Source organism: Aethalodelphis obliquidens, unplaced genomic scaffold, assembly GCF_003676395.1.
Source record: "Aethalodelphis obliquidens isolate GAN/ISIS:26980383/991018 unplaced genomic scaffold, ASM367639v1 scaffold29, whole genome shotgun sequence".
Lineage (NCBI taxonomy): Eukaryota > Metazoa > Chordata > Mammalia > Artiodactyla > Delphinidae > Aethalodelphis > Aethalodelphis obliquidens.
The window spans coordinates 565337-593083 of record NW_020837973.1 but is presented as its reverse complement, the minus strand read 5'-3'; the positions used below and the strand labels follow the sequence as shown (position 1 = coordinate 593083).

The window sequence follows — 27747 nt, the reverse complement described above, 5'->3', positions numbered from 1 at the left end:
AGGGCGGTGTGGGCGGTGGCAGGACCGGATGGGTCTGCTGGGACTACAAGTCCCCTCACGTGGGGACCGGGTACAGGAGCTCTGCACACAGACGAAGGGACCGGGGTCGGGGCCAACATTTGGTGCCGAGGGGCAGGTGACATGGAGCTGGGTTCACGACAACAGAATGGAACGTGGACTCGTCTGCGCGGGGCCACACCCGGCCGCTGGCCTCTGGGCCAGCCAGGCCCGGCCTGCGTCTGCTCCTGAGACCCCCGGAGCCCTGAGGTGTGGGACGCCTGCGCCTCCCTAAGCACGCGGGTGCAGCTCACGGAGACGCCAGCTACTCGGAAGCCCGGACGGGTTGTTTAAGCAGCACGAACACGGCGCCTAGAAGGGGGGCGGAGGAGGTGGAGGGGGCGCATCCGCAAAGGGCCAGCATCTCCACGTGAGCCTCCCCCGCGCAGCCCCACAGAGGCGTGGAGTGTCCCCACAGCACGAACCCAACCTCAGGCTTAGGGTTTTATTTTGCTCTTTTAGAGCAGTAAAGGGGGGGAAGAGTTACGCAGAAATGCGGAGCTGTGTGTGCGTTAATTTTACTTCTGCAAACGTACGAACAGCGACGGATATGCTCTCTCCGAGCACCGTGGGCCCGTCCCGGCTGAGCGGCCAGCTGTCTGCACTCGTGGCCACACGCTGGTGCAGGGGATCAGACCGATTCGACTGAAAACTCACTTTAAAACAAGGTGTGACATGTTACAAAATGCACGTATTTTTATTATGACTGGGGAATAAATCACAGACCAACCACCACTTTGCTGTATCCTTAAAAACAGCGCCAAGGACGCAAATACAAAACCAGCTGCACCAGTTCACAAGTTGCTCACCTCAGACGGAGCAGCGGCATGTCCTGCCTCGGGGGGGTCCGCGGGCCGAGGTTCCAGGACACCCAGGCTTCCTGCTCGCCTGCGGCCCTCTTCCCAGCCTCCCAAAGGGAATCGCGCTTTTCCAAAGCTGAGGCTGTGCCCCGCACTCAAGGTTTTCCGCCCGCCTCCCGTCCAGCTGTCCACGCGTGTGCGGTTCCCGGGGGCGCCCACGCTTCCCTCGCCCCGCCGGCCACGTCTGTCCTCGTAGGATGCTGGCGGCACCGCCTGTGGCCCTGCCTGGCCGCCCCTCCTCTTGGCTTTCACCTCCGCCTTTCTGGACTCCGGCCGCTTCCCTGGCCCCCCGCGGGGCCACCCTTCTCCCCGTGATCCGTGCCGGCCTCGCACACGCGGCCCCGAGCAGCGACTGCCCCGAGCCGCCCCTCCCCGGTTCAGGGTGGATGAGCCCCAGGAACCACAAAGCCCGCGGCCCCCCGGGGCCAGTGACAAGCCTCGCGCCCCCTGCCGCGCAGGAGAAGCGCCCCCAGCGGGGCTCCGAGGGGAAAACACGCCAAGGCCGTCCGAGCAGGGTCCCTTCGACCCCGTGGGCCTTGCTTTGGTATCGCGACAGGAGCAGGGGCAGGCGTCCGAGTGTACAAACGTGTTTATGGATGACACAGAAAGCTTCGCGACGGGGACGCCGCTGGCGTGAGACGCTCCTCGCCGAGGAGGGAGGCGGCTCCTCCGCGTGGGTCCCCAGCACCGGCGGGGCCGCTAGGCCGGGTGGTGGTGGTGGTGGTGGTGGTGGTGGTGCTCGTGGTGGTGGTGGTGCTCGTGGCGCTGGACCGCCGGCACCGCGCAGGCCTCGCCCAGCGGCACGGGCGGCAGCTCCCGCGCTGCCTCGTGCTCCAGCGCCGCGGGCTGGCCTGGTGCGGCCTTGAGCGGCGAGTGGCCCTCCCGGCCCCTCTGCCGGCAGCGCCTGTGGCCGTAGGGCGGGGGCAGGGACTGCGGGACATGGTGACCGTCCTGGGGCGGGGCCTGGGGTTGGGGGGCCGGCGGATGAAAGCTGAACGCTCTCCCGGGCCTGCCCCCACTGGGGGCCCCGGGCGGCCGCCCCGAGCCCTGCGGGGACCTCAGGAACGGCCTCTCCGGCCCCTTCGGCCGGGGCGGCAGGTCCAGGGCCCGCGGCACGGGCTCCGCGGCCAGCAGGGCGGGCTCGGCCGGCCCCAGGCAGCGGCGATGGTGCGCGGCGTGCGCGTCCGACTCCTGGGAGCGGGACCGGCCCTGCGGGTGCGCGGCCCTGGCTGGGGGCTCCTGCCTGGCCTGCGCCGGGGGGGACCCTGCAGACACGGCCTCCGTGAGACCCCTCGCAGGGCCTGGGACGTCCCACCCGGACCCGGTCCTGCCCGCACACCTGAACGGCCCACTCTGGGACTCGGGGCCCCAGCTGGGGTCGCCGCAGGGACCCGGAACCCTCAGGCCTGGCGCCAGGGGCCCAGTCTCCAGGACCCACCTGGTCCGAACTTAGAGGCGTAGTTCTCGATTCCCGCCAGGTCCAGGTAGTGGTTCCTCCGCTCCGTGCTCTCGTCCACACAGTAGGGCCCCCGCTCGGGGCAGGGGTGGGGGTCGGCGGTGGGCCTCCTGGTGGAGCGTGGAGGGGGCGAGGGTTTGCTCTCTCATGCTCTGAGCAGCGTGGGCGCTACGACAAGCAGGGGCCCAAGGGGACCCCAGGACCACGGCCCCACCCAGTGTCCTCTGCTGTCTCTGCGTCACCTAGGATGCCAGCTAGGGCTCCGTGGCTGCTGCCCCAGTGAGTGGAGCCGTAGGGCACAGGAGCAGCTGGGCTGAGGGTCTGGAGGCCGAACGCCCGCTGCCCTTCAAGCCCCATGGCCTCTCAGACGACACTGGAGGCGCCCAGCTCCAGCCCGAGTGCCGGCCACCCACCCGATGGCAGGGAGGGACTGGGGCCCCCTGGCCGCATCCGGCCTTTGTGCCCAGGTGCCCGTCCTGGCAGGCCACCCCAAGGGGACAGCCCCTGAGGCCTGCGGGGCGCAGGAGTGTGGCTGGGCTGCTCGCATCTCAGGAGGGCAGAGCTGGATGCCAGCCCCTCACCTGATGTGCGTGGACAGCCTCTTGTCGGCCACCCTGGGGTCCTCGGGGAGCTCCCCCTCCATCCTGCATCGCGTGGGCTCCCGGTCTGAAAGAGGCAGGTGGGCACTCGTTCTCTCACCCACTCGTTCACTCACTCATTCATTCGCTCACTCACTCGTTCACTCATTCAATCACCCACTGGTTCACTCATTCATTCATTCACCCACTCGTTCGCTCGCTCACTCAGGCACCCAGCTTCGAGCCCTGGCCAGGTGCCAGGCCCCGCTTTCCATGTTCAGGAGGCCATAGAGATTTTTTCTGTGATGGGGGCACTGAACAGTAGACACAGTTAACACCCCCGGCAGGGTGGGTGGGAGCTCTGGGGAGATGCAGGGTGGGGCAGGGGGTGCAGGAAGCCTGCCTGCGAGGAGGGGTGGGCTGACGTGTAAGCAGGGTCTTCAGGGCATCTGGGCAGGGAGCTGCTGCAGCCCAGGAGCCAGGCCCTCACCCTGGCTGGCGGGGGCACCGTCCTTCCTCTTGCTGGAGGGCTCAGGGCTGACGGTCAGCTTCACCCGGAGGGTCTTGCTCCTGCCCGAGGAGTGGTTGACCGAGGCATCGACGACCTCGTAGATCGTGTGCATCAGACTGGACATGTCCTGAGGGCGGGCACGGACGTCACGGACACAGGCAGACGGGGGGAGGACCGCCCCACCCACACTGCCTGCTGCCACCGCCAGGCTGCCTGCCTGATTCACTCGGCATCCCAGCAGAGCCCAGCTAAAGGAGGCAGCTCATCTGAGACGCCTTTCCTCATCCTGTGAATGCACCACGCAACCTGAGCCAGCAGCCCTGCTGGAATCACACCTTTCCGACCTTTTAAATTTCAAACCGAATCTATGTTCAAAAGACTTAGCAGTCAGATAAACTATCAGATTCTGCTTTTAACTCAAACACACTTATTTCAGTCATCCTACGTGTCTGCTTCCTTTCAAGAGGCACTTTGCCCCTCCTGGACACACAAGCCAGCAGAGCAGAGCGCCGGGGGCACCCCTGGGGCCCTCACCACCCTGCGGAGGGGAGGGGCTGCTGGCCGGGGCAGACACAGGCGTGCAGGGCTCTGCCAGGAACCGCACAGACAGCAGCCGGGCGCAGGAGGGGACACGGACTCCAGCCAGCTCTGTCGGTGACCTGGGTCCTGCGGTGGCTCCCCTCCCGCCCCGCGCAAGCCCGTCTATGAAGGGTGCCAGCCTCTCCCGCCGCCCTGGAGGGGCTCAGCCTGTCCCCATCGTGGAGACCCGGGCATCGTTGTCTGTCTGCGGCCAGCGCCCTTCCAGGGACCGTGGGATGCAGACGCAGAGTGTCACCTCTCTGGTGGCCTTGCCACTGTTGTCGAAGCCGTAGAGCGTGAACGTCCACTCCTGGCCGTCGTCTTCCTCCACCGAGACGTCACACTGGAGCGCCTGCAGGGGTGACGGGGACAGGCAGCCAGGGTCAGCCTCGTCCTTGCGCCGGGGCCCTGACCCCCACCGTGGGCGGGCTGGGGAGCTGAGAGGTCTGCACAGTCGACTCCTGGATCACTTCCGTGGTGCTGGCACTGGTGCCGGGCAAGTCCCCTGAGTTACTTGGGGCCGCTCAGGCCGAGTGCAGGGCGACACCTCCCCCCAGCAGAGCCTGCGGCGTGGGAGCTGCAGGGCGCGGGGACCCCATGTTAGCGCGGTACGCGCCCCTCCCCCGGCGCTGGCCGCCTGCAGGAGGGGCAGCCGGGCAAAGACCTACGTCCACGTTCAGGCGCCGCTTGCCCGGCCCGCGGGGGCCCTCGCGGTTCACTGCTCTTTCTCCATCATCTGTGCCGAAGAGCTGTCCTGGGCCCTCTCGGCCCTCGGCCTTCTCCGGCGGCAGTGCCACTGCAGGGACGAGAGGGGTGGGACAGGCCCGTCTCCCCTGGCCTGGCCCGGGGGGCTGACGCAGGGCTGGGGAGGGGGTGTGGCCCCGGGGCCACCGCATCCTTGCTGGGCCTGTGACCTCTCCAGACGGGTCTGAGCTGAGGGCCTGGGCTTCTGGAACACGCGGCATCAAGGGACCTGAGCGGAGGCCAGGGCGGCCCTCCCCGGGGTGAGCCGCGGCCGGACGCGCACTTCTGCCTCCCTGGCTGCAGTGGCTTCGAAGCCTGGGGCAGGGAGAGGGCGGCCCCGCAGGCCCACAGGCAGGCAGCCCGGCCCGAGGGGCCCCCGGGAGGGTTGCTTCACTGTCTGGCTTCCCCTCCCCAGCGACACGGTCCGGTTTCCCAACAGCCCGCAACACCAGAGCCCGGGAGGCTGCCTGTGCGCCGGGCAGCCCCCTCCCCAATCTCCGGGCCCGACGGACAAGGAGTGCCCTGGTCTCCGGGCTCACTTACTCCCCAGGACAGGAGCCGGGCGTGTCTGGGAGACACGCAGCTGCCAGGAGACACCCAGGGCCTGAGCTCCTGGGCAGGGCTCGTGGAGCCCCTCCGAAGGCAGCCCTGCGGTCAGCCTCCCCGCCCACGTAATGCTGAGAACGCTCACCCGGCAGGTGACCCTCGGACAAGCCTGGTGGTCACTGTCACACGCCACGGGGACCCACTCCACGGCAGATGCACATGTGTGGCGGTGACTAGGGCAGTCACGCTTCGCACGCAGACCACTTTGGACAGCCTTACGCTAATGCGGCACATCACACCCACAGGTGACCCGTGGATTCACCGAAACACCCGTGCGGAACCTGTCCTTCCGCCCACGGGCTCGCGGGACTCCAGGGACGCGGACGTGCAGAGGCCCTGAGATTCGCCTTTTGTTCTCCAACCCCCAGACCGAAGTCCACGTCATCTGCTCCACGGAGGAGCCGACGTGAGATGTGTTTTTAAGCACATCTCAGAACAATTTGCTTTTAAGACCGGGGAACCTGGCTTGCACCTGCAAACGGCCACCGGTGGGGACCCGCGACCAGCCAGGGCTGGCCTGGGTGTGCTGGGATACGTCGGGGAGCGTGGGGTGTGGGTGGTCCCCATTGCCAGGGTGTCCTGGGGGCAGGTGCCTGGGGTACGGTGTGGCGTCAGTGAGGTCTGGAGAGCAGGACTTACCCTCTAGGGGACATGGGTCGTCCCGGAAAGGTCCTTCCTTGGGGTCCCCGCCAGGCAGCCCCTGCAGGGAGAGAGGACAGGGCAGACGGTGTGCACCCCCACATGCGCTCCGGGTGCCGGAACCGGACCCCACCTCCTGGGGCGCCGAGAGTTCTTGGTCTAGAAATACCAACCTCTCCACACTCACTAAGCCTCAGGTTTTTGAAAGTAAGACACACGCACATCCCTGGATGTTGTCTGGTTCCACGAGAAGCGTCTCCAGGACGAGACGTGGCGCCCGTGAGAGCGCCGGGGCTTCAACAGGAGCCCCGCACGAGGGGCACGGCCTTTGCCCAAGGGCGCAGCCGCAGTGAGAACGAAGCTACGGCCTGGCCTTTGCTGTGAGAGGTGGGCACAGACCAGAAGCCTGGGCTGCGGACAGAAGCCGCCTGCCCTCTGCTCCCTGGCCCGCACGCAGCAGCTCCCGTCACAGCCGGGCAAGAACCCGAGTGACCTGCCCCCGAAACCCCCGCGAACCCAGGGGCCGGGGCTGCAGGGGTCGGCATCTCCTCCAGGGCGGCCGGACCGAGGGCACAGACAGAAGCCCCCCGGCTTCCAGGGCCGATCCCAAGACCAGTTACGGAAAAACGGGACAAGACTTCCAACGTATCCAAAGGGTGTTTCAGCCAGGAAACCACAGAACAGAAGTTCACGTGGCCCGTGGAGACAGCCCACAAAAGTCAGAGCACAGAGAGGGGAAGAAGGGGCGACACGGCCAGGGAAGCTGCCTCGGATCCCGGCTCCATCCAGGGTCCCAGTGGCGGGTCACGTGGCGTCGCCCCCAGGACCCGGGTGTTTCCCCAGGTGACTCTTGGGCAGACGGACGTCTCTGTCCCCCACGTTTCCGTTCTGACTCCGAAGCCACAGAGCTGTTGAGAGCCTGGCCAAGGATGCAACGCTCAGATGTGTGTGAGGACACGGCCCCCCAGGCTGCTTGGCTACACGGCCCTCTTGGGCCCCAAGGCTCTATCGCACCTCCTGACGCAGCACCTCCAGGCCACTTGGGGCCCCTCATCTCTCCCAAGGGCTCAGGCCCAGGCTGGAGTCAACTCGGCAGGAGACCCAGTGGGGTTGCCCCGCCAGGTCGCCTGACATCCCACAAGCTCGGGGCCCCGCAGGGGATGGTGGAGGGTTCCGACCGCTGCCCCTCCGGCTGCGGGCAGTGGCCGGGGACCAGCCCCGACCTGTCCACAAACAGGCCTGACGTCATCTCCACATGGTGGTGTTGTTGGGTCAGACTGTCCCTCTGTCGCCTTTTCACGCAGGTGGACTGGAGGTGGGAAGCAGTGTCCCCATGCCGGTGCCTCGGAGGGTGCTGACCAGGCCCGGCCGGGAGGGGCCACGTGCGGGACCAACTGGGCGGCAGGGAGAGGGGGCCACAACGCCTGCGCCCCGCGGGGGCGGCCTGGCGGCATCCTTGCCCTGGCCAGTGAGTGCCAGAGCCTCTGCCAGCCCGAGGTGCCCCGGCCACCACCGGAACAGCAGAAGGCCCTGTGCCGGCTCGGCCCACGCGGCTGTGACACTGGTCCCTGCTCCCAGGTTCCTCATCTAGGGGCCTGATGCCACCAGCCAGACCCAGCCCCTCGTGCCAGGCCCACCAGTGCCCTCGGGATGGCCGTGTCCATTGGCAGGAGGAGAGGGGACACAGGCCAGCCTCAAACACAGCTCTGCGTCTCTAGCTTGTTCTTTGTGAGAACAAACAAACCCCACGAAAAACACCTGGAACGCTGTCACCCAGATCTCAGACTGATTACTCTGAAGAAGACCTTGATGCCAAACACACCCTAAGACACTTGGGTCCACGGGAACGAGGAGACAGACGCACACCTGTTCTGCGCACATGCTGCCCTGGGTTCAGTGAGGACCGGCCCAGATGCCCCGCTCTGCGTGGGGAAGGGAACCCCCCCCAGGCCTTGGGGTCTCCCAAGGAACGCGGGTGCAGCAGGGCGGGGCCGAGGGACAGAGCACGGGCTCCTCTGGGTGAGATCCCGGCTGTGCTGGGGGCCCCTACGCACGTGACTTCAGGGAACCTGGCCTGGGGCTCTGACGGCCGTGGGCACCACAGGAGCACCCAGACGGTGCAGGGACCATCGCTGCCCAGACGGAGCCTCGAGGAGGATGCGGGGTGGAGACGGTGTCGCTGGGCCCAGGAAGGAGGGGGACCCCTGCCGCCTGTCTCCAGAGCCCCTACAGGTGCCCCTGGCGTCTTCCTCTCTCCTAATCCCCTGCCCTAACCCCCTCCACGTCACACCCTTCAGAATAAGGCTACTTCCATAGTTCTCTCAGCACGCCAGGTGAGCAGTGAACTTGTTTTAATAAGAAGTCACCCAATTATTAAGACGCCACTCCCTCGGCCACCCAGCCTGCTGGCATCGAAAGCACCCACTTCGCCTATAGCTCCAAGCGTCCTTGGGGTCCTGTGAACGCCCTGCACACGCAGCGCCCGGGCTCACAAGGTCCTCTCCCGCCCAAAGACAGGGCTGAGCTCTCTCCCGGGGGGACGTTAAGATAACTTCCAGTCACTTTTCCTGAAAACCTGATTTTTGGTTAAATTTTTTTCTGTAAAATCAAAATAAGTCATGAAGCTGAGGTCCCAGGCATTTGTGGGGAGCAGCGGTGGCTTCCGGACCAGGTGCCGGAGGCTTGCAGGTCAGCTGGCAACAGAGCACAGCACTTCTTGCTAGAAGAGCCAGTCTCGGGGTGGAACGGCTGAGGCCCCGAGACGCACTTCTGGGAAAGCGCCGGGGCGCACGGCTGGTGGAGCGGCTGGCCCGGAGGCCTCGGCCACCAGCAGCTGGAGCGACAGGCAGGAAGCCAGGGTTTCCACATCGCTCGCCTGGCCCGGCTGAGAGGTCAGAGGAAAAACAAGACCCACCCAAGTCCTCTACGTGTGAGCTTAAAAAAGTTGCAAGTTCAAAACTTCATCCCATTTTTTGTTCTAAAATAATTTGAGACTTGCTTTTGGCGTATTGTGTTGGTTACAGACAAGACGATAAATGCTTTGGGCTGGGGGAGGGTCAAGACAGAAACGGTCTGCACAGACCCTTGGCTGGACCCTGAGCTGCTCGCCTACAATCACAGACACAGTCAGGACACGACGGGCCAGGACGGATACGACAGCCCGTCGTGACCTCCTTCCCTGATACGGCTGCGCGTGCAGTTCATCCACGTACACCCCAAGGCTAGAACACGCAGCGTGTAAGATCTGAGTCGACAGCAACCGCTGCAATGCACGGCACTCAGGGAACAGAAGGCGCTGCAGGGAACGCAACCGAGCTTCTCCCGCGACTGGTGCCTTCACATCCGTCCTGGTTGCACCAAAATGCCCCTTAATCTTCACCGCTTTGGCTCAATACAAGGGCCAAGGGCTTTAACTGCAACATATAAAACCTCCCGCAGGGCTGCTGACCAGATGCGCGGCCACTCCCCGCAGGGCGACCTCCTAAGTGGCCCGAAAACCGGGGCCCTCAAGCACGACCGGGGTGCACACAGACGCCCCATTTCTGATGGCCCCGTTCAAGGGCCCCGCTTCCGCCGCAGCGCCTGCCCCAGGGCGGTCCAGCCCCACCCCTCCTGGGATGCCGCTCCCGTGCTGGCGTGCACCCCCCTTGCTCTGAGCCCCCGCTGCAGACCCTCCCCAGCGTCAACCTCCCCCCTCGCTCCCCTTTGCGCCCCCAGAGGAGCCCCGGCCTCCTGCATACAGAATCCTCCACCCTCACCTCGCTCTCCGGTCCGGCCCCCACCTTCCCGCTTCCTGCTTCCCCGCCTGACCGGATGGTCCTGGGCACCAACCACCTCCTGACTCTCCTGGTGACGGGCTCCATCCCCATGCGGCCCCGGGACTCCCACATCAGCCAGCAGGGCCTACGAGATCGCCATGCTCTACGATCCATGCGGGGCCTGAGCCCCTGCCAACCCCCGGGGCACCAGGCCGGGGCAGCTCCGCCCTCGCCCCTGCAGCGTCTGTGTTCACTCTCCAGCATCCGCCAGGCGCTCTGCTGGCCCCCCGGGACGGCACCAGGGCACACGCATCCTGAAGCTTTATTCTCCCTGTCCTTCTTTGGACGTCAACATCGGGTGGCCGCGGCCTTCGCTGCAGGGTCCCCATGGTCCCATCCGTGCCCCCCTCACCCGCAGGGGCTCTCGGGGGGGCCCAGAGGCCACGTACCCTGCCGTGCCTCTGTCCTGAGCTCAGACTCCCGAGAACATCTGCTCCATGAGCCACGGCACAAAACTGAATTCCTGGTCCTTCCCAGCAAGCGGCCCTTGGCCTGGCCAGGTCCTGCCGAAAGGCCCGGGACGGCCCATCTGCCCAGGTGAGGCCTACGGGCACACAGGTGTTGGGACATACCACCTAAAAGCTCAGACCCTGGCCTCCCGTGAGAAAGCCAAGAGGTCTGGCCGCACGTTCCCACGGCCAGGGTGCCCCCTCCAGCCGCCAGAGCTGTCGACGCTGGGCCGTCCACCCCTCACGCGAGCCTGGCTGCGCGGCAGGAGATGGGCTCCTGTTTAAGGCCACGTGGATGTGGGGATGTCTGGCTGATTGAAAAGGAGAAGCCTTCGGTGATGCAAACGATCACCTCCTGAACACCGTCCGCTTTCCAAACGTCAACGTTCACATATTCCTTCAAAATTCAGCGGCTCTGCGGCCTTAGGAAACATGTTCCCGGGTTTTCGGGGCCGCCCGTTTTCCTTGGAAACCCCACACTCTTGACGGAGCAGAGGCTCCCCGCCCCCCGACTCCCGGGAAGATCCCCGAGGGAATCGGTGCGGCCGGAGTTTCTGCTCTTCCCATGGAGCCGTGAACGGGGCGGAGCATGTGAAAAGATGGCCTTTACAAACCTGCTTCCTCATCGGCCTGTTAAAGGGTCTGGTTAGAAACTGCTCGACAAACATGCTGGGCATCCTGGAAGGACCTTACAATCCGCTGCAAACTTGAGACCCCAGGGGGACCTCCTGGTCGATCCTGCAGCCCAGCTCCCCGGCCACTCTGGCCCGGCCGCCCCTTCCTGTGCCCGCCCACCTGCATGGGAACCTGCTTCCCTGCAGTCGGCCGTGAGGGGTGCCCGGCGTCCACCGGGCTGCTTGGCTTCTGAACCCGGGTCCACCCAGGGTCCTGGCGTGGCCGCGGGCCTGTGACAAGCCTCAGGGCGGGCGGGGGCTCACATCCCGGCCTTCCGCCACCACCCCCCGCCGATGCTGCCGGGAAAACTCAAGGCCCTTCCAGGCAGCAGCCCATGGGGTTAGTTCAGGCCTTGTTTTGCTCCAGGAAGGGCAGGCGTCTCCTCTTTTCCAAACAGATGACCCTGCACTGTGTTTCCTTCAAAAAGCCAGGTTGATTCAACCCAGATTCTTCGCCAGGGCTTAGCGCGGGGGTCTGGGGGATTTGGGCTTCAATAAGCAGGAGCTGTCAAGGGTCACAGGGCCCGGAGGACAGTGTGTCCGTGTCCTGGGGCGGCCGTAACAAACGGCCACCAGCTGGGTGGCTTAAAACAGAGAAACAGAAACCACGGTGTGGCAGGGAGCTCCCCCGGAGGCCCCAGGGAGGGTCCCTCCTGCCTCTCCCAGCTCCCAGGGGCCCCAGCGTCTCTGGGCTCGTGGCCGCATCCCGCCAACCTCCGCCCTGTGGCCACGCGGCCTCTCCAGGGTGCATCTTCCATTCTGGGTCAGCACCCCCGCCCCCCTCCTTCCTCTTACAGAGATACACCTGGTGGCAGTTTGGGCCACCAGCACCATCTCTCGTCTCTAGATCCTGAGTTTAATGACATCTGCAGAGACCCGTTTTCCATATGAGGTAACAGTCGTGGGCCCTGGGATGAGAATGAGTCCAGCACCGCCCAGAAGCCGAAAGGCGGCTGAGAATCCTGAACCGGCCGCCGGCCGCGCGGCCTCGGCTGTCCTCCCAGTGACGCGAGGCCGGGGTGCAGAGTGACTGCCCACGCACACGCTCACCACAGGGCCTTCTCCTGAAGTAGGGGAGACAGGGAAGCACACTGGCCAGAAACCCAGCTGCGACCAGGCCCCTCCTCCGGCCTCAGGGGTGGGGAGACCGCAGCCCCGCTCCAAAGCCAGGGTCACAACGCAAACCGCGAGGGCGGACTGAGAGCCGCGTCTGCTCCCACAGTGGATTCTTTGGACTCCGAGGGAGCCCCAGGCCTGCGTTTCTGAGAACCAGTTTTCCCCAGAGGACGGAAAACTAGCTCTGTGTGTTGAGTCCAATTTCCTTTCTGCGGAGGGTCCAAGGACACATTGCTGTCTCAAGAATCCAGACGGTCCCCCTGCGAGAGCCAGGCTGCATGCACCCACCCCCAGGGACGGCTCTGGTCCCACCGCTGACCTTGGAACAGTAAAAATACGTGGTGATCCACTCAGAGAAGTTTGCAGCCCCCCTGCAGCTCAGGAGCTAAAGCCCATAGAGCATCTTGGGGTCTGGAAATACAGTCCCATGGGATGTAAGTTCAAGGCCGCTTCTGAGAGCCTGGACTGGGTGAATTCCGGAGTCCCGAGGTGAGATGTCTGCAGGGGGTGGGTAGAAGGGGGGCCCAGTGTGGATGGGAGTTCAAGCAGGGGGAGGAGAACAACACCGGAAGTCAGAGAGAGGAGGAGAGATGGGGGAGGGGAAAGGAGGGGGGAGGGGGAGGGGAGGGGCTCCCCCGGGGGAGCAGCGGGAGGGCCGCGGGGAGGAGGGGGACCTAGCAGGCCAGCTGGGGGCGCCCTCCAGAGCGAATGGCTCCTGGTAGGACATCCTTGGTGCTCCCCAGCTCCCTCAGGAGAGGGTGGCCCCAGTGCCAGGAGGACGCCTGGGGCCTGGGGCCTGCGGGGCCCACGCCCAGGGTCACAGGTACCATCCCGAAGGTGCTGTTCACCATGCGCTCCCACCCGTTCGGAAACCAGACGGATCGCTCCTGCCGCGCCCACCACCCCAGCGAGCCCCTCCCAGCGACGCAGGGCACCTCTCCAGCCACACCGCCTGGCTGCCCCACGGGCTCTCCACCCCGGCCCCGGCTCACACCGGCCCCCCGCGTGGGCTGTCAGCCCTTGTGGAATGTCGATCAGTCCAGCAGGGTTTCTGATCATCAGAGACAGAGCCTGGCCTTACCTCCCCGCCCTGGGCAGCTGAAGCAGGTAGCTCTGAAGCGGCATGTGGGGAGGGCCCTGGGGACGGCTGGAAGGGGCCGTCAGAGCCACACTGATTCCGGCTCTGCGGTCAGCACTGCCAGGGAGCTGGCTCGCCAGAAGCCACGAGGACAGCCGCACCCGCCCTGGACGGCAGCCGCACCCGCCCTGGACGGCAGCCCCACCCGCCCTGGACGGCAGCCCCGCCCGTGGTTAATCCTGCAAACGACAGCCCCGGGTGCTGGGCGGCCCGCTGGGGACCGGGGTGGGGACCCGGTCGTGGCAGAGGGTGGAGATGCGGGGCCGGAGCAGGCATCACAGGCAGCCAGGGGCTCGGGGGCTCAGCGAGGAGGCCGGGGTCCTCAGGGGACATGCCCAGCAGGCTGTGCCACTTCAGTGGCCAAGGCGACCAAGGTTACTTCGGGGCAGTTTGGGAGGAGCCTGGGGCTGGGCAAGGGGCGGGGATGGTGTGACATCTAGGCAAGGGCGACCTGGGCCAAGTGGGGGGACCGGAGAGGAAGCCGGGCTCCAGCTCGGGGCTGTCAGGACGCCGGATGTGGCGGGATTGGTGTGGGGTGAGAGGTGGGGAGGCCTGGGCTCACCATGCACTGGACAGAACCGGGCCATGCGGGAGAAGGCAAAGGCAGAAACCCCAAGGGCTGGGGCGCTGGGCAGGGGAGACGCCCCAGAGTCAAAGGTCAGGGGTACAGCAGAGTGGACGGGGAAGGAGGCAGGGTGGGACAGCGGGAGGAGGGGGGACAGTGGCCTCAGGCGGGAGAGAACGGAGGGCAGAGGGGGTCTGCCCACCCCGCTGCCTGAAGGCCTGGTGGGCACACATCTCAGAAACACCCGCAAGGGAGACCGAGGCAGCCTGGGCAGAACTGGCTGGAAGGCGCCGGGCCAGCGCGTCTGTCTGGAAACGCCAGGTGGTGGGAGTCTCGGCTTCAGCGGCGGAACAGTTTCAGATGTGACGACGCAGCTCTGGGGCTTAGTAATTCCTACTCAGGTGCGACGACGCCACGGAGGGTCTCCACGCGAGGGGCCACGGCGGCTGTGGCTGTGAGCTCCTGATTTCAAAGCGAAAGGCCTCGGGGGAGGGGCGGTGCGGGGCTTGCCCACAACCACAGAGGCCTTCGGCGTCTTGCTTTCCAAGGTACAACCGCACTTCAGGAGCCGAGGGGCATTTCTAGATTCGCCCATCGGTGCCCCTGCGTTAGCGCCGTTTAACCAGGCTGGTAATAACCACATTTGCAACTGGAGGTCTAGAAACTCAGTCGTTTGAGGATCAAAGGGTCTCCTAAAATAAATGCCTACAGACCTCACGTGCCCGCACAGCCGTAACCTGCTTCCTGGGTGAGGCCACCTTACCCCACCGGAGAACGGCTGGCACGCGTGTGGCAGGAAAGCCTGAAAACACGCCCCCCGGGGGACTCAGCCCAGGAGCTGGTCCAGGCTGTGGATAAGTTACAGCGGGGCGGTAGGGGCACACAGGCCACCTGCTGGGGAAATAACTCCACCCTAAGACACGTGCAAGGAAAACAAGAAGAGAAGGGTCAGTGAGAAGATATACACACACACACACACACACACACACCCTGCATATGTATACACATGTATACACGTGCATGTACACACATATACATATGCGTGGAAACATACATGCACGTGTACACACATACATGCACATATACATATGCAGGCCCACGCATGCCCCCACACACACAATCTCTACCCCAGATAATTGAGAAGTGCACATAAAACATGCCAAAAACGTCTTCAGTGACTCAGTTCTCAGCACCCTGCAATTCTGTTTTTTGTTTAACACTAAACCATTTCGCAACAAATCTGCAGACCGGCTTTTCTCCCGGTCGTGCCTGCTCCTGTTTCCATCTTCAGAGCTAACAACGAGGAACTTCACAGAACACGGAAGATCGCGGGCGATCATCCTTGCAGGGCCTACTGCTCCCGTCCAAGCTTCCTGGCCGCAGCGGTCACAACACGCAAAATACCAACAAGACCCTCGTCCCCCACGTGCCTGAACCACCGTGCCCTCCAGCGCTCCCGTTCAGACGGCGTTTAACGCCACTGGGTTTGGGCTGCAGACCCAGATTCATCTTCCTCTATCTGGCTTCTTCCTCTGGAAAAACCACTGGGCTTTTCATTCTTTCATTCATATTTAAGCCTCATGTTTTCTATTTCAAAGGAAGATCAACTCCAAAGTGGAAAAGAACCCCACACACTTGCGTTTTTAGTTTAGAAGGCCTCACGTGTCCACGAGTGATGCCAGGGCCCGCAGCAGAGATAAACAGGCTGGAGACGCTAACGGTCTGTACTTGGTCACGGCTCCGGAGCCCGAGGGCCGAGCTCTGAGAGCGATCAGGGTTTTCCTCTCTTTGGCAGTACCTGTGTGGTGTCAGGTGGAAACACCTCCTCGTGGCTCTGAGGCTGCTTCCGGCCCCCGTGCGTCCAGGCCGACAGAACCCAGCGCCCCCTCCCCAATTCTACACACAGGAACCAAAACCCACCCTTCAAGCAACGGAGTTGAGACCCCACCCGTGAAAGACAGAAAGTGTTTTGAGGAGAGCTGCACTTGCCTTGCCTAAGCCCTCCTTCAACCATTCCTCCCACCCTCACCCCCAGCCCCAGCAATCAGAGCTCTCGTCTCTGCATATTTCTGGTCCTCATACGAGAGAGATCACATGGTGTTCGTCTTTCTCTGCCTGACTTACTTCACTTCGCATAATGCTCTCAAGGTCCGTCCATGTTTGGGGCAAGATTTTCTTCTTTGTTGCTGAATAACATTCCACTGTATATACACACCACATCTTCTTTATCCATCCATCCATCCACGGACGTTCAGGTGGCTTCCGTGTCTCGGCTATCGTGAGCAGTGCTGCAGTGAACGTGGGGCTGCACGTGTTATCTTTCTGAGTTAGTGTTTCTGCTTTCTTTGGAAAACACACCCAGGAGTGGGATTGCTGGATCACGTGGTAGTTCTGTTTTTAACTTCTTGAGGAAACTCCAGACTGTTCTCCACGGGGGCTGCGCCAATCTTCATTCCCACCAGCAGTGCACGGGGGTTCCCTTTTCTCCACTCCCTCATCAACACTTGCTATCTCTTCTCTTTTCGATGGTGGCCACCTGACAGGTGGGAGGTGACATCTTGTGGTTTTGATCTGCATTTCCGTGATGATTAGCGCTACTGAGCACCTTTTCGTGTGCCTGTTGGCCACCTGCATTTCTTCCTTTGAAAAGCGTCTTTGTTAAACGATGATCTCGCCTCAGAAGCGACGCCGGGCCCAGGGCAGCCGCGTGGTTTGGGAGACTCTGGGGAGCATGGGAAGAACCCTGAGCGCAGGAGACCCGCTCTTGCCTCACAGCCCTTCTCCAGGTTTTCCTCAAGAAGCCTCAGAGGAGAAGCGGGTGTCCGGGCTCATGGGTGGGCATGGGGTCCTCCATCCCAGGGCACTCAGTACCCCTGGAGGAGCTGCCCCACCATACGGACACCCTAGCACCCTCTGCACGCCCTTTACAGCCACCTGGGATCCCCACGTGACTCAGGAAAACCCAGACGAACACCAGCTTCAGATGCGGGTGTGCCGTCCCGTGAAGGAACCCTGAGCCTGCCGTCCTCCGCCTGCTGCCCGGGCAGCCCGGGAGGGTTCCGTGTACTCGACAGCCGTGGACGCTGATGCCAGTGGAGTCTGGACCCCAGACTTTCTCTTCCAAGATCTCCTTTCACTGTCCTCCTTCCTCACCCACAAACTCCAGCACCTCTGACTTCGCGGGTGCGTTTACGTGCGGGTGTGGGAAGAGCCGTGACACGGACGATCGCTGCACGGCCGTGCCCGCCCGTGTTCTCTCCCGTGGGCCCTCGGCAGCGGCCCCGCCAACTTGATTTGTGGTGTGAGACGGACTCCTCACCGCTTCTGCTGCTCTGCTGACAGCCCTCTGGGGAGAGGGCTCTGTGGGTTAGAAGCAGACCGCGGCCTATCACCTGGATCTGAGACCACCAAGGACGGCCTTCTCCCTCCTCGCGGCCCCAGCGAGGGACGGAGGGGTCAGTGTTGCTGAACTTCGGCTTGTCCTCCTTGCCGAGCCAAGGTGTGCGTCCCCGACGGTCCTCGCCCCCATTCGCACGTCTGTACATTTAAGTGCATTACACGCTCACCAAACAAAAACTACTGAACCCCTGGGGCTAACGATCCGCCTTGCTTTCTTGCATCTGAAAGGATTCCGGCCAATTTGAAAACCCAAACCTCCAGCATGCTGAAAAATGAGCAGGGGTTTGCCTATGCCTGCGGACACTGGCCGTTGACAGTTCCCTGAGATACGTGAGACCCGCCACGCTCACTGGGGCTCTGCACTTTCCAGACTGCAGCTGCAGGGGGAGGGGCCCCGGGGCTTAGCAGACATCAAATGGAGCGTTGTGGAGCTGTGCTGTCCACGTGGCAGCCACAGCCACATGTGCCTACTTACATTTGAATTTATGAATGAAACCACGTTAGAAATCCAGCTCCCCTGTCACTCGCCACACTCCAGGCACCAGCGTGGCCGGCAGCGACCGCTGTGGGCGGCGTGGATACAGCCCACATCCAGCGCCGGTTGGGGGCACCCAAATCCCACCCCCACCCCCAGGTGGAGACGCGGTGATCGGCCGAGGTCACAGAGGTCGCCAGCTGGACTCTGGCCCCGCAGCGGGGCTCCCCCAGCCCGGGACCCTTGGGACCTCAGTGACCCAGCTCCGGCTGGCCAGTGTTGGGAAGATGGCTCAGTCGGGCAGGTAGAAGGGCAGGGGTCTGAAACAGGCAAGGCGGACAGTCCTAGTAGGCAGCCTGAGGCCCCCCGGACAGGCCAGACGTCCAAGGCAGGGCCCAGGCCAAGGACTGAGCAAAAGTCCCAGGGGCCGGAGCAACACGTGAAACCCGGCAGACCGGACACGAGGGTGGCCGGGGTGGCAGGCGGGAGTCGGTCGGCACAGGCTCCAAGGGGCAGCAGGCGGCTCTGGGCGGAGGGACGTGCCTACCTGGCCGCGTGTGGACAGTTGGCTGGCACAGAGGCCCAGCAGGCGGCCCACATGGGCAGTTCTCGACTCCAGGCCGACCGGGGGGGCTGGCAGATCTGCTGAGCGATGGGGATGCCAGAGACTGAGGGCCCGGGGACCACGGGGCTGTCCCAAGCAGGCCAGGCTGTGGATGCCGGCCCAGGGGTGCATCAGGAGCTCTGCCCAGGCTGTGGGGAGTGGACGTCACAGCGGCAGCCGGACAGGTGCCCGGGCCGGGGAGAGGCCAACGCAGACGTTTGACCTGTTGCTGCCAAAGGGCCAGAGGGGCCACCGAGGGGCGCGTGCCGAGGAGGAAAGGGCGCAGGCCGCGAGCCCCGAACACAGAAACCACGTGCCCAGGACGGGCCTGCGGGCCGCGAGGTGCAGGGCCTCTTCCCGACCAGCTCGCGGAAAGAAAGTGTCGGAATCCCTTTCGTGCCCACGTAGAAATCGCGGCGTTAGACTACATTCTCCCGGGCCTGGAGCCCCCAGAAGCTGGAAGAGGCAGGGAGGACCCCCCGCAGGGCCTGTGGACGGAGCGCAGCCCTGGGACAGCTCAGTGTCTGAGTTCTGGCCTCCAGAACGGTGAGAGAGTGAACACCTGCCATCTGAGGCCGGTCAGTTGGTGGTACTTTGTCACGGCCACCCCAGGACACCCACGGAGGGAGCCCAAGGCTTCTCTTCTACATAACTATTTTAAAACATTCAACTTTAAGGCATTCCCAACGTGTGCTTTTAGCCATCAAAGACCTAGAACTCTGGAAAGGTCCACGGTCAGATGCCCCAGTGCCTGCTGACCACAGGGAAGATCACGGGTCCAGCCTCCCTCAGGAAGAATTCCCAACGCCTCCCGGTGAGGTCTGGGGTCTGCCCAACCCTCACCTGAGGATCCAGGGACCCCAGGGCAGTGGGCCGGCACCTCGTGGGTTTAGGGTGTACACGTGGGCATCTGCAACCCCCCAGGCAGGGACGGCTCCGTCCTCCTGGGGGAGAAAGATCTGAGGGGCAGATGGCCCTCAGGCCAGGATGCAACGTGCCCCAGGACGTCAGGGTCCACTGGCCTCTGGATAGGGTCGCCAACCTCCTACAGCCCAAAGAAGGGGGGGGAGGGGGAGAAGGGAAGGGGTGGGGGGAGAAGAGAGCCGGGGGGGGTGAGACCGGGAGTTGCAGACAGACCCCCACGGGCAAGGCTTACACCCGGGGGTTGTGGGACACCCCAGGGCCCGGCCCTCCTAGAGATTCTTTGCCTCCTGGTTGCAGGGAAAGGAAATCAGTGCTCAGGGAGGGAGGCGCGTTTCAAGGGTTTCTTCTCCACAGAACAGAGGAGGCTCTTTTATGAGAGCTGTTAAAGGGAGGCCGTGGAACCAGCGTAGAAATATCCACCCTCTTCCAAGCACAACCGGAGGATTACAGACCTCAGCTCTGGAGGCAGGAACCAGAAAGGCAGGCACGCGGTCCCCTCCCCCAGGCCTCACTTCTCCGAAGCCCTTCCAGGGGGACCCGGGGCAGCAACGCCCGTGCAGCTCCCAGCGGGGGTGCAAAGGCAGCCGCCGCACGAGGGCGGATGACCGTTTGGTCAGCACGGCCACGGGAGCCTCCCCTGTGCGAGGCCCAGGCCCCCCTCGGGCCTCTGTCCCCAGGAGACCCCGCCCCAGAGATGCACCAGCACAGGGACTCAAGCCGCCGGCCTGGTCGGGACGGCAGAGCCCAGAAAGCTGGCTGAGTGTCGGCTGTCAGAGCAGCGGCGGGGCCTGCACGGGGTGCACGTGGAGGGTGGACATGCAGGGCACAGAGCCGGCCCTGAGCCGAGGAAAGCCTCAGGCCCATTAGGGCCGCACCGCACCCCAATTCCCGAGAAGGTGACCGTGTGCGGAGGTGGGGTCGCCGCGGAGGCCCTCTGGTAAGATGAGGTCACCGGGGCGGACCCGGATCCCACAGCCTGTGTCCTGACGAAGAGACCGTCACATCTCAGGGGGGTGACCCTGAGAGGACACACGAGGGGCGGCGCCTCCTGGCAGGGGAGCGAGGCTCTGGTGGGAAGTGGCCTGTGGACACCTGGACCCTCCACCTCCGGGATGGAGACAAGCAGGCCGCCCCGTCCATCCGCCTGTCCGTCTGTCCATGGGGCTTTGTTACGGCTGCCCCAGAAAACCCATACTCGGCCCATCGCCACCTCTCCCCGCGAGGGCCGGGCACCCTCCTCCCCTCCCAGCAGCCAGGGTTCCCGCTGCGATGCTGTCAGCCCCTCGCTCCACACGCGTAGCCGTCCAGAGGGCACCTTGCTGGGTAGAAAGGGCCGCAGGCGTCCGGGCCCCGTGGGGAGGGCAGGCCCGCCGCGCACTCCTGGGGGCTGGTCACCAACCCGGCGGCGCTGCGGTGACCCGCACGCCAGGCCTGCTTCCGGCCGCGGCAACCTTCTCAAGGGCTTCCATTTGACACAGACGTTTTCTTCCAAAGCCAGCGACTGTCTGATGCAGGGTCAACCTGGGAGAGGCTCCACTTCACGCCCAGGAGGGCCGAGCCTCCGCTCCGGGGACCGGGGACTGGGGACGGCAGCCACAGGCCTCCCCTCTTCAGGGAGAAGGAGAGGAAGGGGCCAGCACGACCCCACGCCCGCCGGGCCCGCCTGGAGCACCCAGTCTCTCGGGGCCCTGGGGTGAGAGGCAGGAAGCTCGGGCCCGTCACGCTTACTGACCACAGGTGGGCTGCCGTCCACCACAGCCCCTGCCCCGCGGCACCAGCGCCCGCTCCCGTCCTGCTCTCCGCACGTCCCTCGCTTCACGTCTCCTCGTAGGACCCAAGCAGAGGCATGCGGCCTCCGCGCCACGGAGCACAGGCTGTGGCCCAGAGACTTGAGGACAAGTGACAGGCGGGCAGCACCAGGCCCAGAGCGGGGTCTGGGTGGCAATGAGGCCACCGCGCAGGCTGCCTCCCGCGGGCAACGGGATAGAGGAAGGCTTGGGGGTGGGGGAGCTGCCCACATTTCAAAAGGGCCACGTCACGGGGCTCCCAGTCGTCACCTGCGGGCAGTGTTTCTGTGACAACCTTGCTGGGGCTGCCTGGCTGGCTGCCCCCTGGCCATACGGTGGGAGTGAGAACAGGGGACATGGGTGACCTTGATGTCTCACCTCCAGAGGAAGAGACGGCCTAACCCAGCGGTCCCCAACCTGTTTGGCATCAGGGGCTGGTGGGGTGGAAGACAATTTTTCCACGGACGGGGGTGGGGGATGGCTCAGGCAGTAGTGCAAGCGATGGGGAGAGACGGGGAGAGACGGGGAGCGACCGGGAGAGATGCAGAGAGACGGGGAGCGATGGGGAGAGACGGGGAGCGATGGGGAGAGACAGAGAGACACGGGGAGAGACGGGGAGCGACAGGGAACAACGGGGAGTGACGGGGAGCGACGGGGAGCGACGGGGAGCGACAGGGAGAGACAGGAAGACACAGAGAGAGACGGGGAGCGACGGGGAGACATGGGGAGCGACGGGGAGAGACAGGGAGCGACAGGGAGAGACAGGGAGACACAGAGGGAGACGGGGAGCGACGGGGAGACATGGGGAGCGACGGGGAGAGACGGGGAGTGACGGGGAGAGACAGGGAGAGACGGGGAGCGACGGGGAGTGGTGGGGCGAGGTGGGGAGAGATGGGGAGCAATAGGGAGAGATGGGGAGCGATGGTGAGCGATGGGGGTGACGGGGAGCGAGGGGGATCGATGGGGAGCGATGGGGAGCGAGGGGGATCGATGGGGAGCGATGGGGAGCGACAGGGAGCGGTGGGGAGCGACGGGGAGCGACAGGGAGCGGTGGGGAGAGATGGGGAGCGGCAGGTGAAGCTTCGCTGTCTCGCCCGCCCGCTCACCTCCTGCTGTGCGGCCCGGGCCCGGGGAATGGGGACCCGTGACCTAACTCCTGACCCCTGGGGAGGCAGGTCAGAGGGGCAGGGCAGCACCGTCCGCCTCCTCCCCACCCAGGGAGGGTCTGCGGACCGGCTGAGCCACGGCCGTGCTGCCCCGCGAACAAGCTCCGGTCAAGCGCTGGCCGCCCAGGTGACGGCGGCTGGAGAACCAGGTGCCACCAACAAGGGACGTGAAACTGAACTACAGATCCTGTTGGTCCCTGTGTGGCTCAGATGAGAGGTCGGTCTGCTTCGGCACACACGGCGGGGCCACGGCGCCCAGGACAGAATCTACTCGCTGGCGCTCACGGCCCTAACCTCACCGCGAACCCCACAGCGTCGAGGCTGTGAGGGCCTGGCTCGCCCCTCAGCAGAGCTCCGGGCCGGCGGCCGGGGCCACGCCGACGCTCTGCGTTTCCCACTGCATCTGGGTCTGCGCTCAGCCCCCCTTTAAAAGCTGGTAGTTTCGCCGGGCAGCTACCAGGGCTGAGGGCTGATTTCTGAAGACTGCAGACTGGCATGGATTTTCAAAGAAGACAACAGGCAAGACTTCGACAAAAGCCCTCTAAGTCGTTCCTTTAACTACTTTTCCACGAAGGAGAGCGAAGGCGAGATAAGGGACAGGGGCTGCTTGGACGTGGCGCCGTGGTCTCCCACGGCGGCCTGTCACGCCCTGAGGAGAGCAGGCTGACGGCGGGTCTCTGCTTTCACTCCTGCAAAGTTGGTGTTTCTGCTCACCCAGCAGCCAACTGGGCTGCTCGAGACCCCCCGCCGTCCTGCAGGCTCCTCCTCTCAAAACAGTGTCCCCGAGCTGGGGCGCTCCATGAACTTCCCCGTCCTCCGTCCGACCACCGTCCCTGGTCTGCACACGGGGCTTCTCGGGGGCTGCCCCCAAGGGCACACGTGACAGTGGTGGGTCAGTGTCACGTGCCAACGTGTCCCCAGGGCAGGCAGGCAAATGCCACGTCTCCCACCGAAGCTGGGGGCTTCTCCAGAGACCAGCACCCCGAGGGCGGTGTCTGTGTCCACCACTGTCCTGCCCTGGGGCACAGCCTCTGCCCATTCACCCGGGCCCTGAGGTCGGGGCGCCGGCCGCAGCCTCGCCGGGCCCACATCCCAGAGCCCTTGCCAGCCACGTGAGAATGCCAGAGCACGTGCGAGGCAGGCACACGCTCTGCCCTCGCGCCCTCCCTGGGCACCTGGCTGGGGCGGGTGCCCCGTGCGTGGCGTCTGGCCCGTCCGCGTGCCCTCGACGCCCACTGGCCGTCAGATGCCATTGGCTGCAGGCCCACAAACGACCCCAACCTCCTGCACCCCCGACACCGGGGACAGCCAGGGGGGCACGGTGGGTCCCCTTCCCCGCCGGGAGGCCCGCGTGCAGACAGCACCCACCCAGGTTTCCAGGTGAGGAAGAGGCACACGTGAGCCAGTCACCCCGGGACACGCTCAGCAGCTGGCTGCCTCCCGGGGTCCTCAGGCCGCCCCGTCCTCCCCGCCCGCTCCAGGCATTTCCCACAAAGCGGCCTTGTGGCTTCAGGGTCCCCAGCCCAGCGGCTCCCCAGAGGTGCCTCAGTCACGACCACCTGGCTCATCCGTAGGCCAAGCGGCGTCCAGGGAGGCCATCTGCAGTTCCGGAAGCTTGGGCGGGGGGAGGGACACTGACACCACCCGACCTTGGGGGGATTCCCTGCTGATCTGTGAGGTCTGGGCCCTCAGGCCTGTGGCTGGTGCCCCCCCAAACCCAGAGGAGCCCCCAGGCTTGCGTGCGCACCTGTGCTGGCCTCGCACACGGCCAGGCCACATGCAAGGGCAGAAACAGGGCCCCTGAGAGAAAGCCAAGCCCCCCTGGCTGGTCCTGGAGTGGTGCCCAGACGCCGCACACAGGCCAGGACTCCACAGATCACGCGTCCCCAGAGCACGGGTCATGGAAGGCCAGGGGTCGGCCTGTGGAGCTGCACGGTGGCTACAGCGCCACCACCTGTCCACCCAGGCCACTCCTTCCACGTGGCTGCGGCCCGACGGCTGAGGAGGAGCCCTGGCGTCCGCAGGACAGGATACAGCCCCGTAACGTGTGGTTTACACCGCACACCGTGGCTCCACGGTGACTGGGACGGGGGCAGGGGACGGGGGCAACCAGAAGCCTCGGGGCGCCCCCACGCCTCTGGAGCTGCTGGAATCCCCTTTCTTGCGCTTACTCAATAGAGATCTGGGTTTCAGTCACAACAAAGTTTCAGTTGTTAGTGGTGATTCTTGTCTTCTGGACTCTTCCCGCCCCGCAGGGAGCATGAAGAAATCAGACGGGCAGATGGCAAGTGAGCACGTGCCCGGGAGGGGCAGCTGGACCCCACCAGGGCCTCGCCCTGACCTCCGCCAGCCCCACCTCTGGAACAGCGCAGTCAAGCGCTGACGCTGTGACCGCCGTCTCTCCTCCGGACTGTAACGCACGTGCAGCCTCAGTCACCCACTGCTGCATCCTCTGTGCCGCTCTTGCCAATGTCCCGCGTCACTGGCCAGCACCTGCACAACCCCAGGCCCCTGGGGGCCCGTGGCAATGAAGTGAGGCAGCGTCTCTCAGAATCAAGGAGGAGGACCACTCTAGACCATGAAGCGGGCATCTACCTGCCCGAAAACACTAATAGTTATCAGAGACCTTATTAGACGTGCACTACGCGGGCACCAGGGGCCAGCACGGCTCACTAATTAGTGGGCAAAATCAACCTCATTTCGTTTATTTTTGGGGCGGGGGGTGGATGGTGAGTGAGGGCAGGTGAGAGTTAGGTGGTGGACATGCACTTAATTTCCACGAGGTCATTTGGGACAGTTCTTGTGGCAACACGGCGCACCAGGATTGACCTGCGTGGAAGCACAGGAGGACGTGTCCCCTCGCTGACCCCAGTCAGGTGTTCTGGGGGCACTGCACAGTCAGGCTGGCCTTCCTTGGGACATCGCCTGGGAGGGCAGGGACGGTGACGGGGCTCTGGACACCACACAAGGGGAAGGACAGGAAACAGGAGGAACATAGGACCTGACACCCCAATGTCCCCCGACAGAGCAACTTCCGGGCAGAGGCAGGAGTGGAGGTGCCCGGTGAGGGGGGTCGGCGGTGCGGCAGCGAGATACCTGAGCACCTGGGCCGGGGGGGTCTAAACTCCCAGCGTGGCTCACAGCCCCATGGCCAGATGAGGAAAGATGGGAAAAGGCGAGAAAAGATCAAATGTATTACATTTAAAGGCCCATCCCTTATCCTGAGATTCTTTTCTTCCTACATCGTGGCGTCATGAATGAGGCTGTCACAGTACGTTCAGGCTGCGGCGACGACACACCACAAAGCAGTGGCTCATAAACAACAGAAGTTCATCGCTCACAGTCTCGGAGGCTGGACGTCCAAGACCGAGGGGCCGGCAGGCTTGGCCTTCTGCCTGTAACGCCGCGCGGTGCTCTGGGGCTCGCATACGGGCACTGATCCCGTCGTGAGGACTCTGCCCTCGGGGCCTAATCGCCTCCCCAAAGGCCAGCCTCTGAATGTATCACACAGGGGGGTAGGTTTCAACACGTGAATTTTGGGGGGGACACAAACATTCAGACCACAGCTGCGAACAAAACAACAAGGGAACAACCCAAGCCAAACCCCACACTGTTCTTTCAAGAACGTCCCGAGAGCATGGAATCCATTGGCCTAAGAAACCGTCATAACCTGGCACTATAACCCGCGGCCAGAGCGGAAGCGTTTTGTTTTCCATCTCCGTAGCCCGCAGCCCGGGCCGAACACCGCCTGCGTGTGGGACCTGCTGTGCTGAGCTGACGACGGCCCCGCCGGGTGGCTGGCAGGACAGGGTTAGGTGGTGGACATGCCCTTCACCGCTCTGGACTACCTGCCGCCCCCTACACACAGGAGGACCAAGTGGGAAGGAAACACCGTCCCGTTACCAGCACCCACCTGCCCAGGCAAACTAAATCAGACCAAAGGAGGGCCAGAGAGCAGCTGGGGCGGCCCCGTGGTGCGCAGGAGCACATGTCCACGCAACCTTCCTATGAGTGCCCAGCAAACACTGTAAACTGGAGTTCCTGCCTTCGCAGGCACGGGATTCAAACTTCACTCCCAGACACAGGAATCATAACTCTACTGTGTGTTTGATCTCAGGGCGTATCTGGGCCCCTTCTCGGGACAAGGCCACACAAGTGTTTACAAATACACTCAGAACTTTTCATTTATCAACCGGCCAGAAAAGTGTCTTTCCAAAAGGAGAGCTGACACGTCCATGCGCTGCTGTACTCTGTCTGCGGGGGACTCTGAGGGGAACAAGCAGTGGTGGAGGAGGGGGTCTCCGTCGTCTGGCACGGCCACCGACCCAACTGCAGTCCACACTAACGCCCGAGACCATCCACCGGCCTCTCTCCTCCCGGGCGAACATGCGCAGTCTGGTTTGCCCAAGGCCCCTCTGGTGCCCCAGGCCTGGACGGAACACCCTTCCAAATCCACTCTCAGGGGCGCTGGGTCCTGAGTGGGACCCCTGCGACCCCTGACAGCACCTGCAGCCCGGGTGTCCCTGGGCTTTCCCGTGAGCATCCCCGCAGGCCTGCGGTCACCCACACGGCAGATGGGCAGCACGGTGGCCTTTAACGCTGTGGCCGCCACTGCTGTGCGGTATACTGATCCTACAGCAGGTCATTCCCCAGCCCTGCCCCCACTCCTCCCGCCTGGGAGAGCGAGGCCTCGCGCCACATCCCCTCCCCCAGAGGGAGGGGCCGTCTGGCCCAGCCCGAGTCACTCTCGCTGGGCCATCGGGGCCCTCGCCTTCTCTGTCCTGGGGTCCTGGGTCCGGGTCAGAGGGCACAACTTTGCTACTCAGGTCCCCTGGCCCCGGCGGGGCCGCCGGGCCCACCACGCCTACCTGCTTGTCCCTTGTGCCGTGCTCCACGCAGCCCCGCCGCTCCGCCTCCTCCGTGCCTCTGCGGCCACCCAGGTACGCAGACACCACGAAGCTGTCCCCTGCGGCCCCGTGGGCGGACGCGCGGGAAACGGGGCGCCGAGGAGGGAAGGAGACGCCCGGTAAGCCCGCGGGAGCTGCGCCTGGACGATGCCCCGCCGCCAGGCGCGCCCACCCCTCGCCGCGCGGCCTGGGGCGCGGGGCTCCGGCGGGGGACCGGGGTCGCGGTCTGGGGCGGGGAAACCTGTGCGCTCCCGGAGGCCCCAGGGCAAGGTTCCCCGCCCCCGCCCACCCCACCCCACCCGGCCTCGACGGCAGAAAGCGCGTCGCGCTCTGTGCTCGGGTCCCAGCCCCGGTGGCAGTCGCGCGCCCTGGCCGCCGCCCCGCGCGCTCACCTTCGGGGCTCTCTCTCCGCTTGAAGGCTGCAGCGGCTGCGGCGCGGCCGGAGGGCGCGGGGAGAGGGAAGGGACAGTGAGTGGCCGGCGCGCGCCCGCCCGCCCGCCCGCCCGCCTGCCCGCCGCCCCGCATCTCACCGTGCTTGGACTGGAATTTCCCCATGTCGCCCCCGGCCCGCCCGCCCGCGCGCGCTCCCGGCGCCGAGCCCAGGTGCCGGGCTGGGGTCCGGGGCGGGGGCCGGCGTCCGCGGGGGCGGCAGGGACCCGGCGACCGGGTTCCTCTCAGCCGCGGGGAGCGGGGGC

The 27747-nt window shown here is 64.7% G+C and overlaps 1 protein-coding gene across 1 annotated transcript; it reads right to left on the bottom strand.

The window, feature by feature from the left end:
- Positions 1-732: 732 nt before the first annotated feature.
- On the bottom strand, positions 733-27747 carry NKD2 (NKD inhibitor of Wnt signaling pathway 2). Its single transcript, XM_027125430.1, has 10 exons — positions 27583-27747; positions 27445-27480; positions 27014-27111; positions 6031-6091; positions 4710-4837; positions 4298-4393; positions 3442-3589; positions 2955-3039; positions 2356-2483; positions 733-2182 (listed from the first exon to the last, which is right to left on the bottom strand). Exons 1-10 carry the CDS (start codon positions 27605-27607, stop codon positions 1617-1619), a joined length of 1371 nt encoding a protein of 456 aa, XP_026981231.1. The 5' UTR covers positions 27608-27747; the 3' UTR covers positions 733-1616.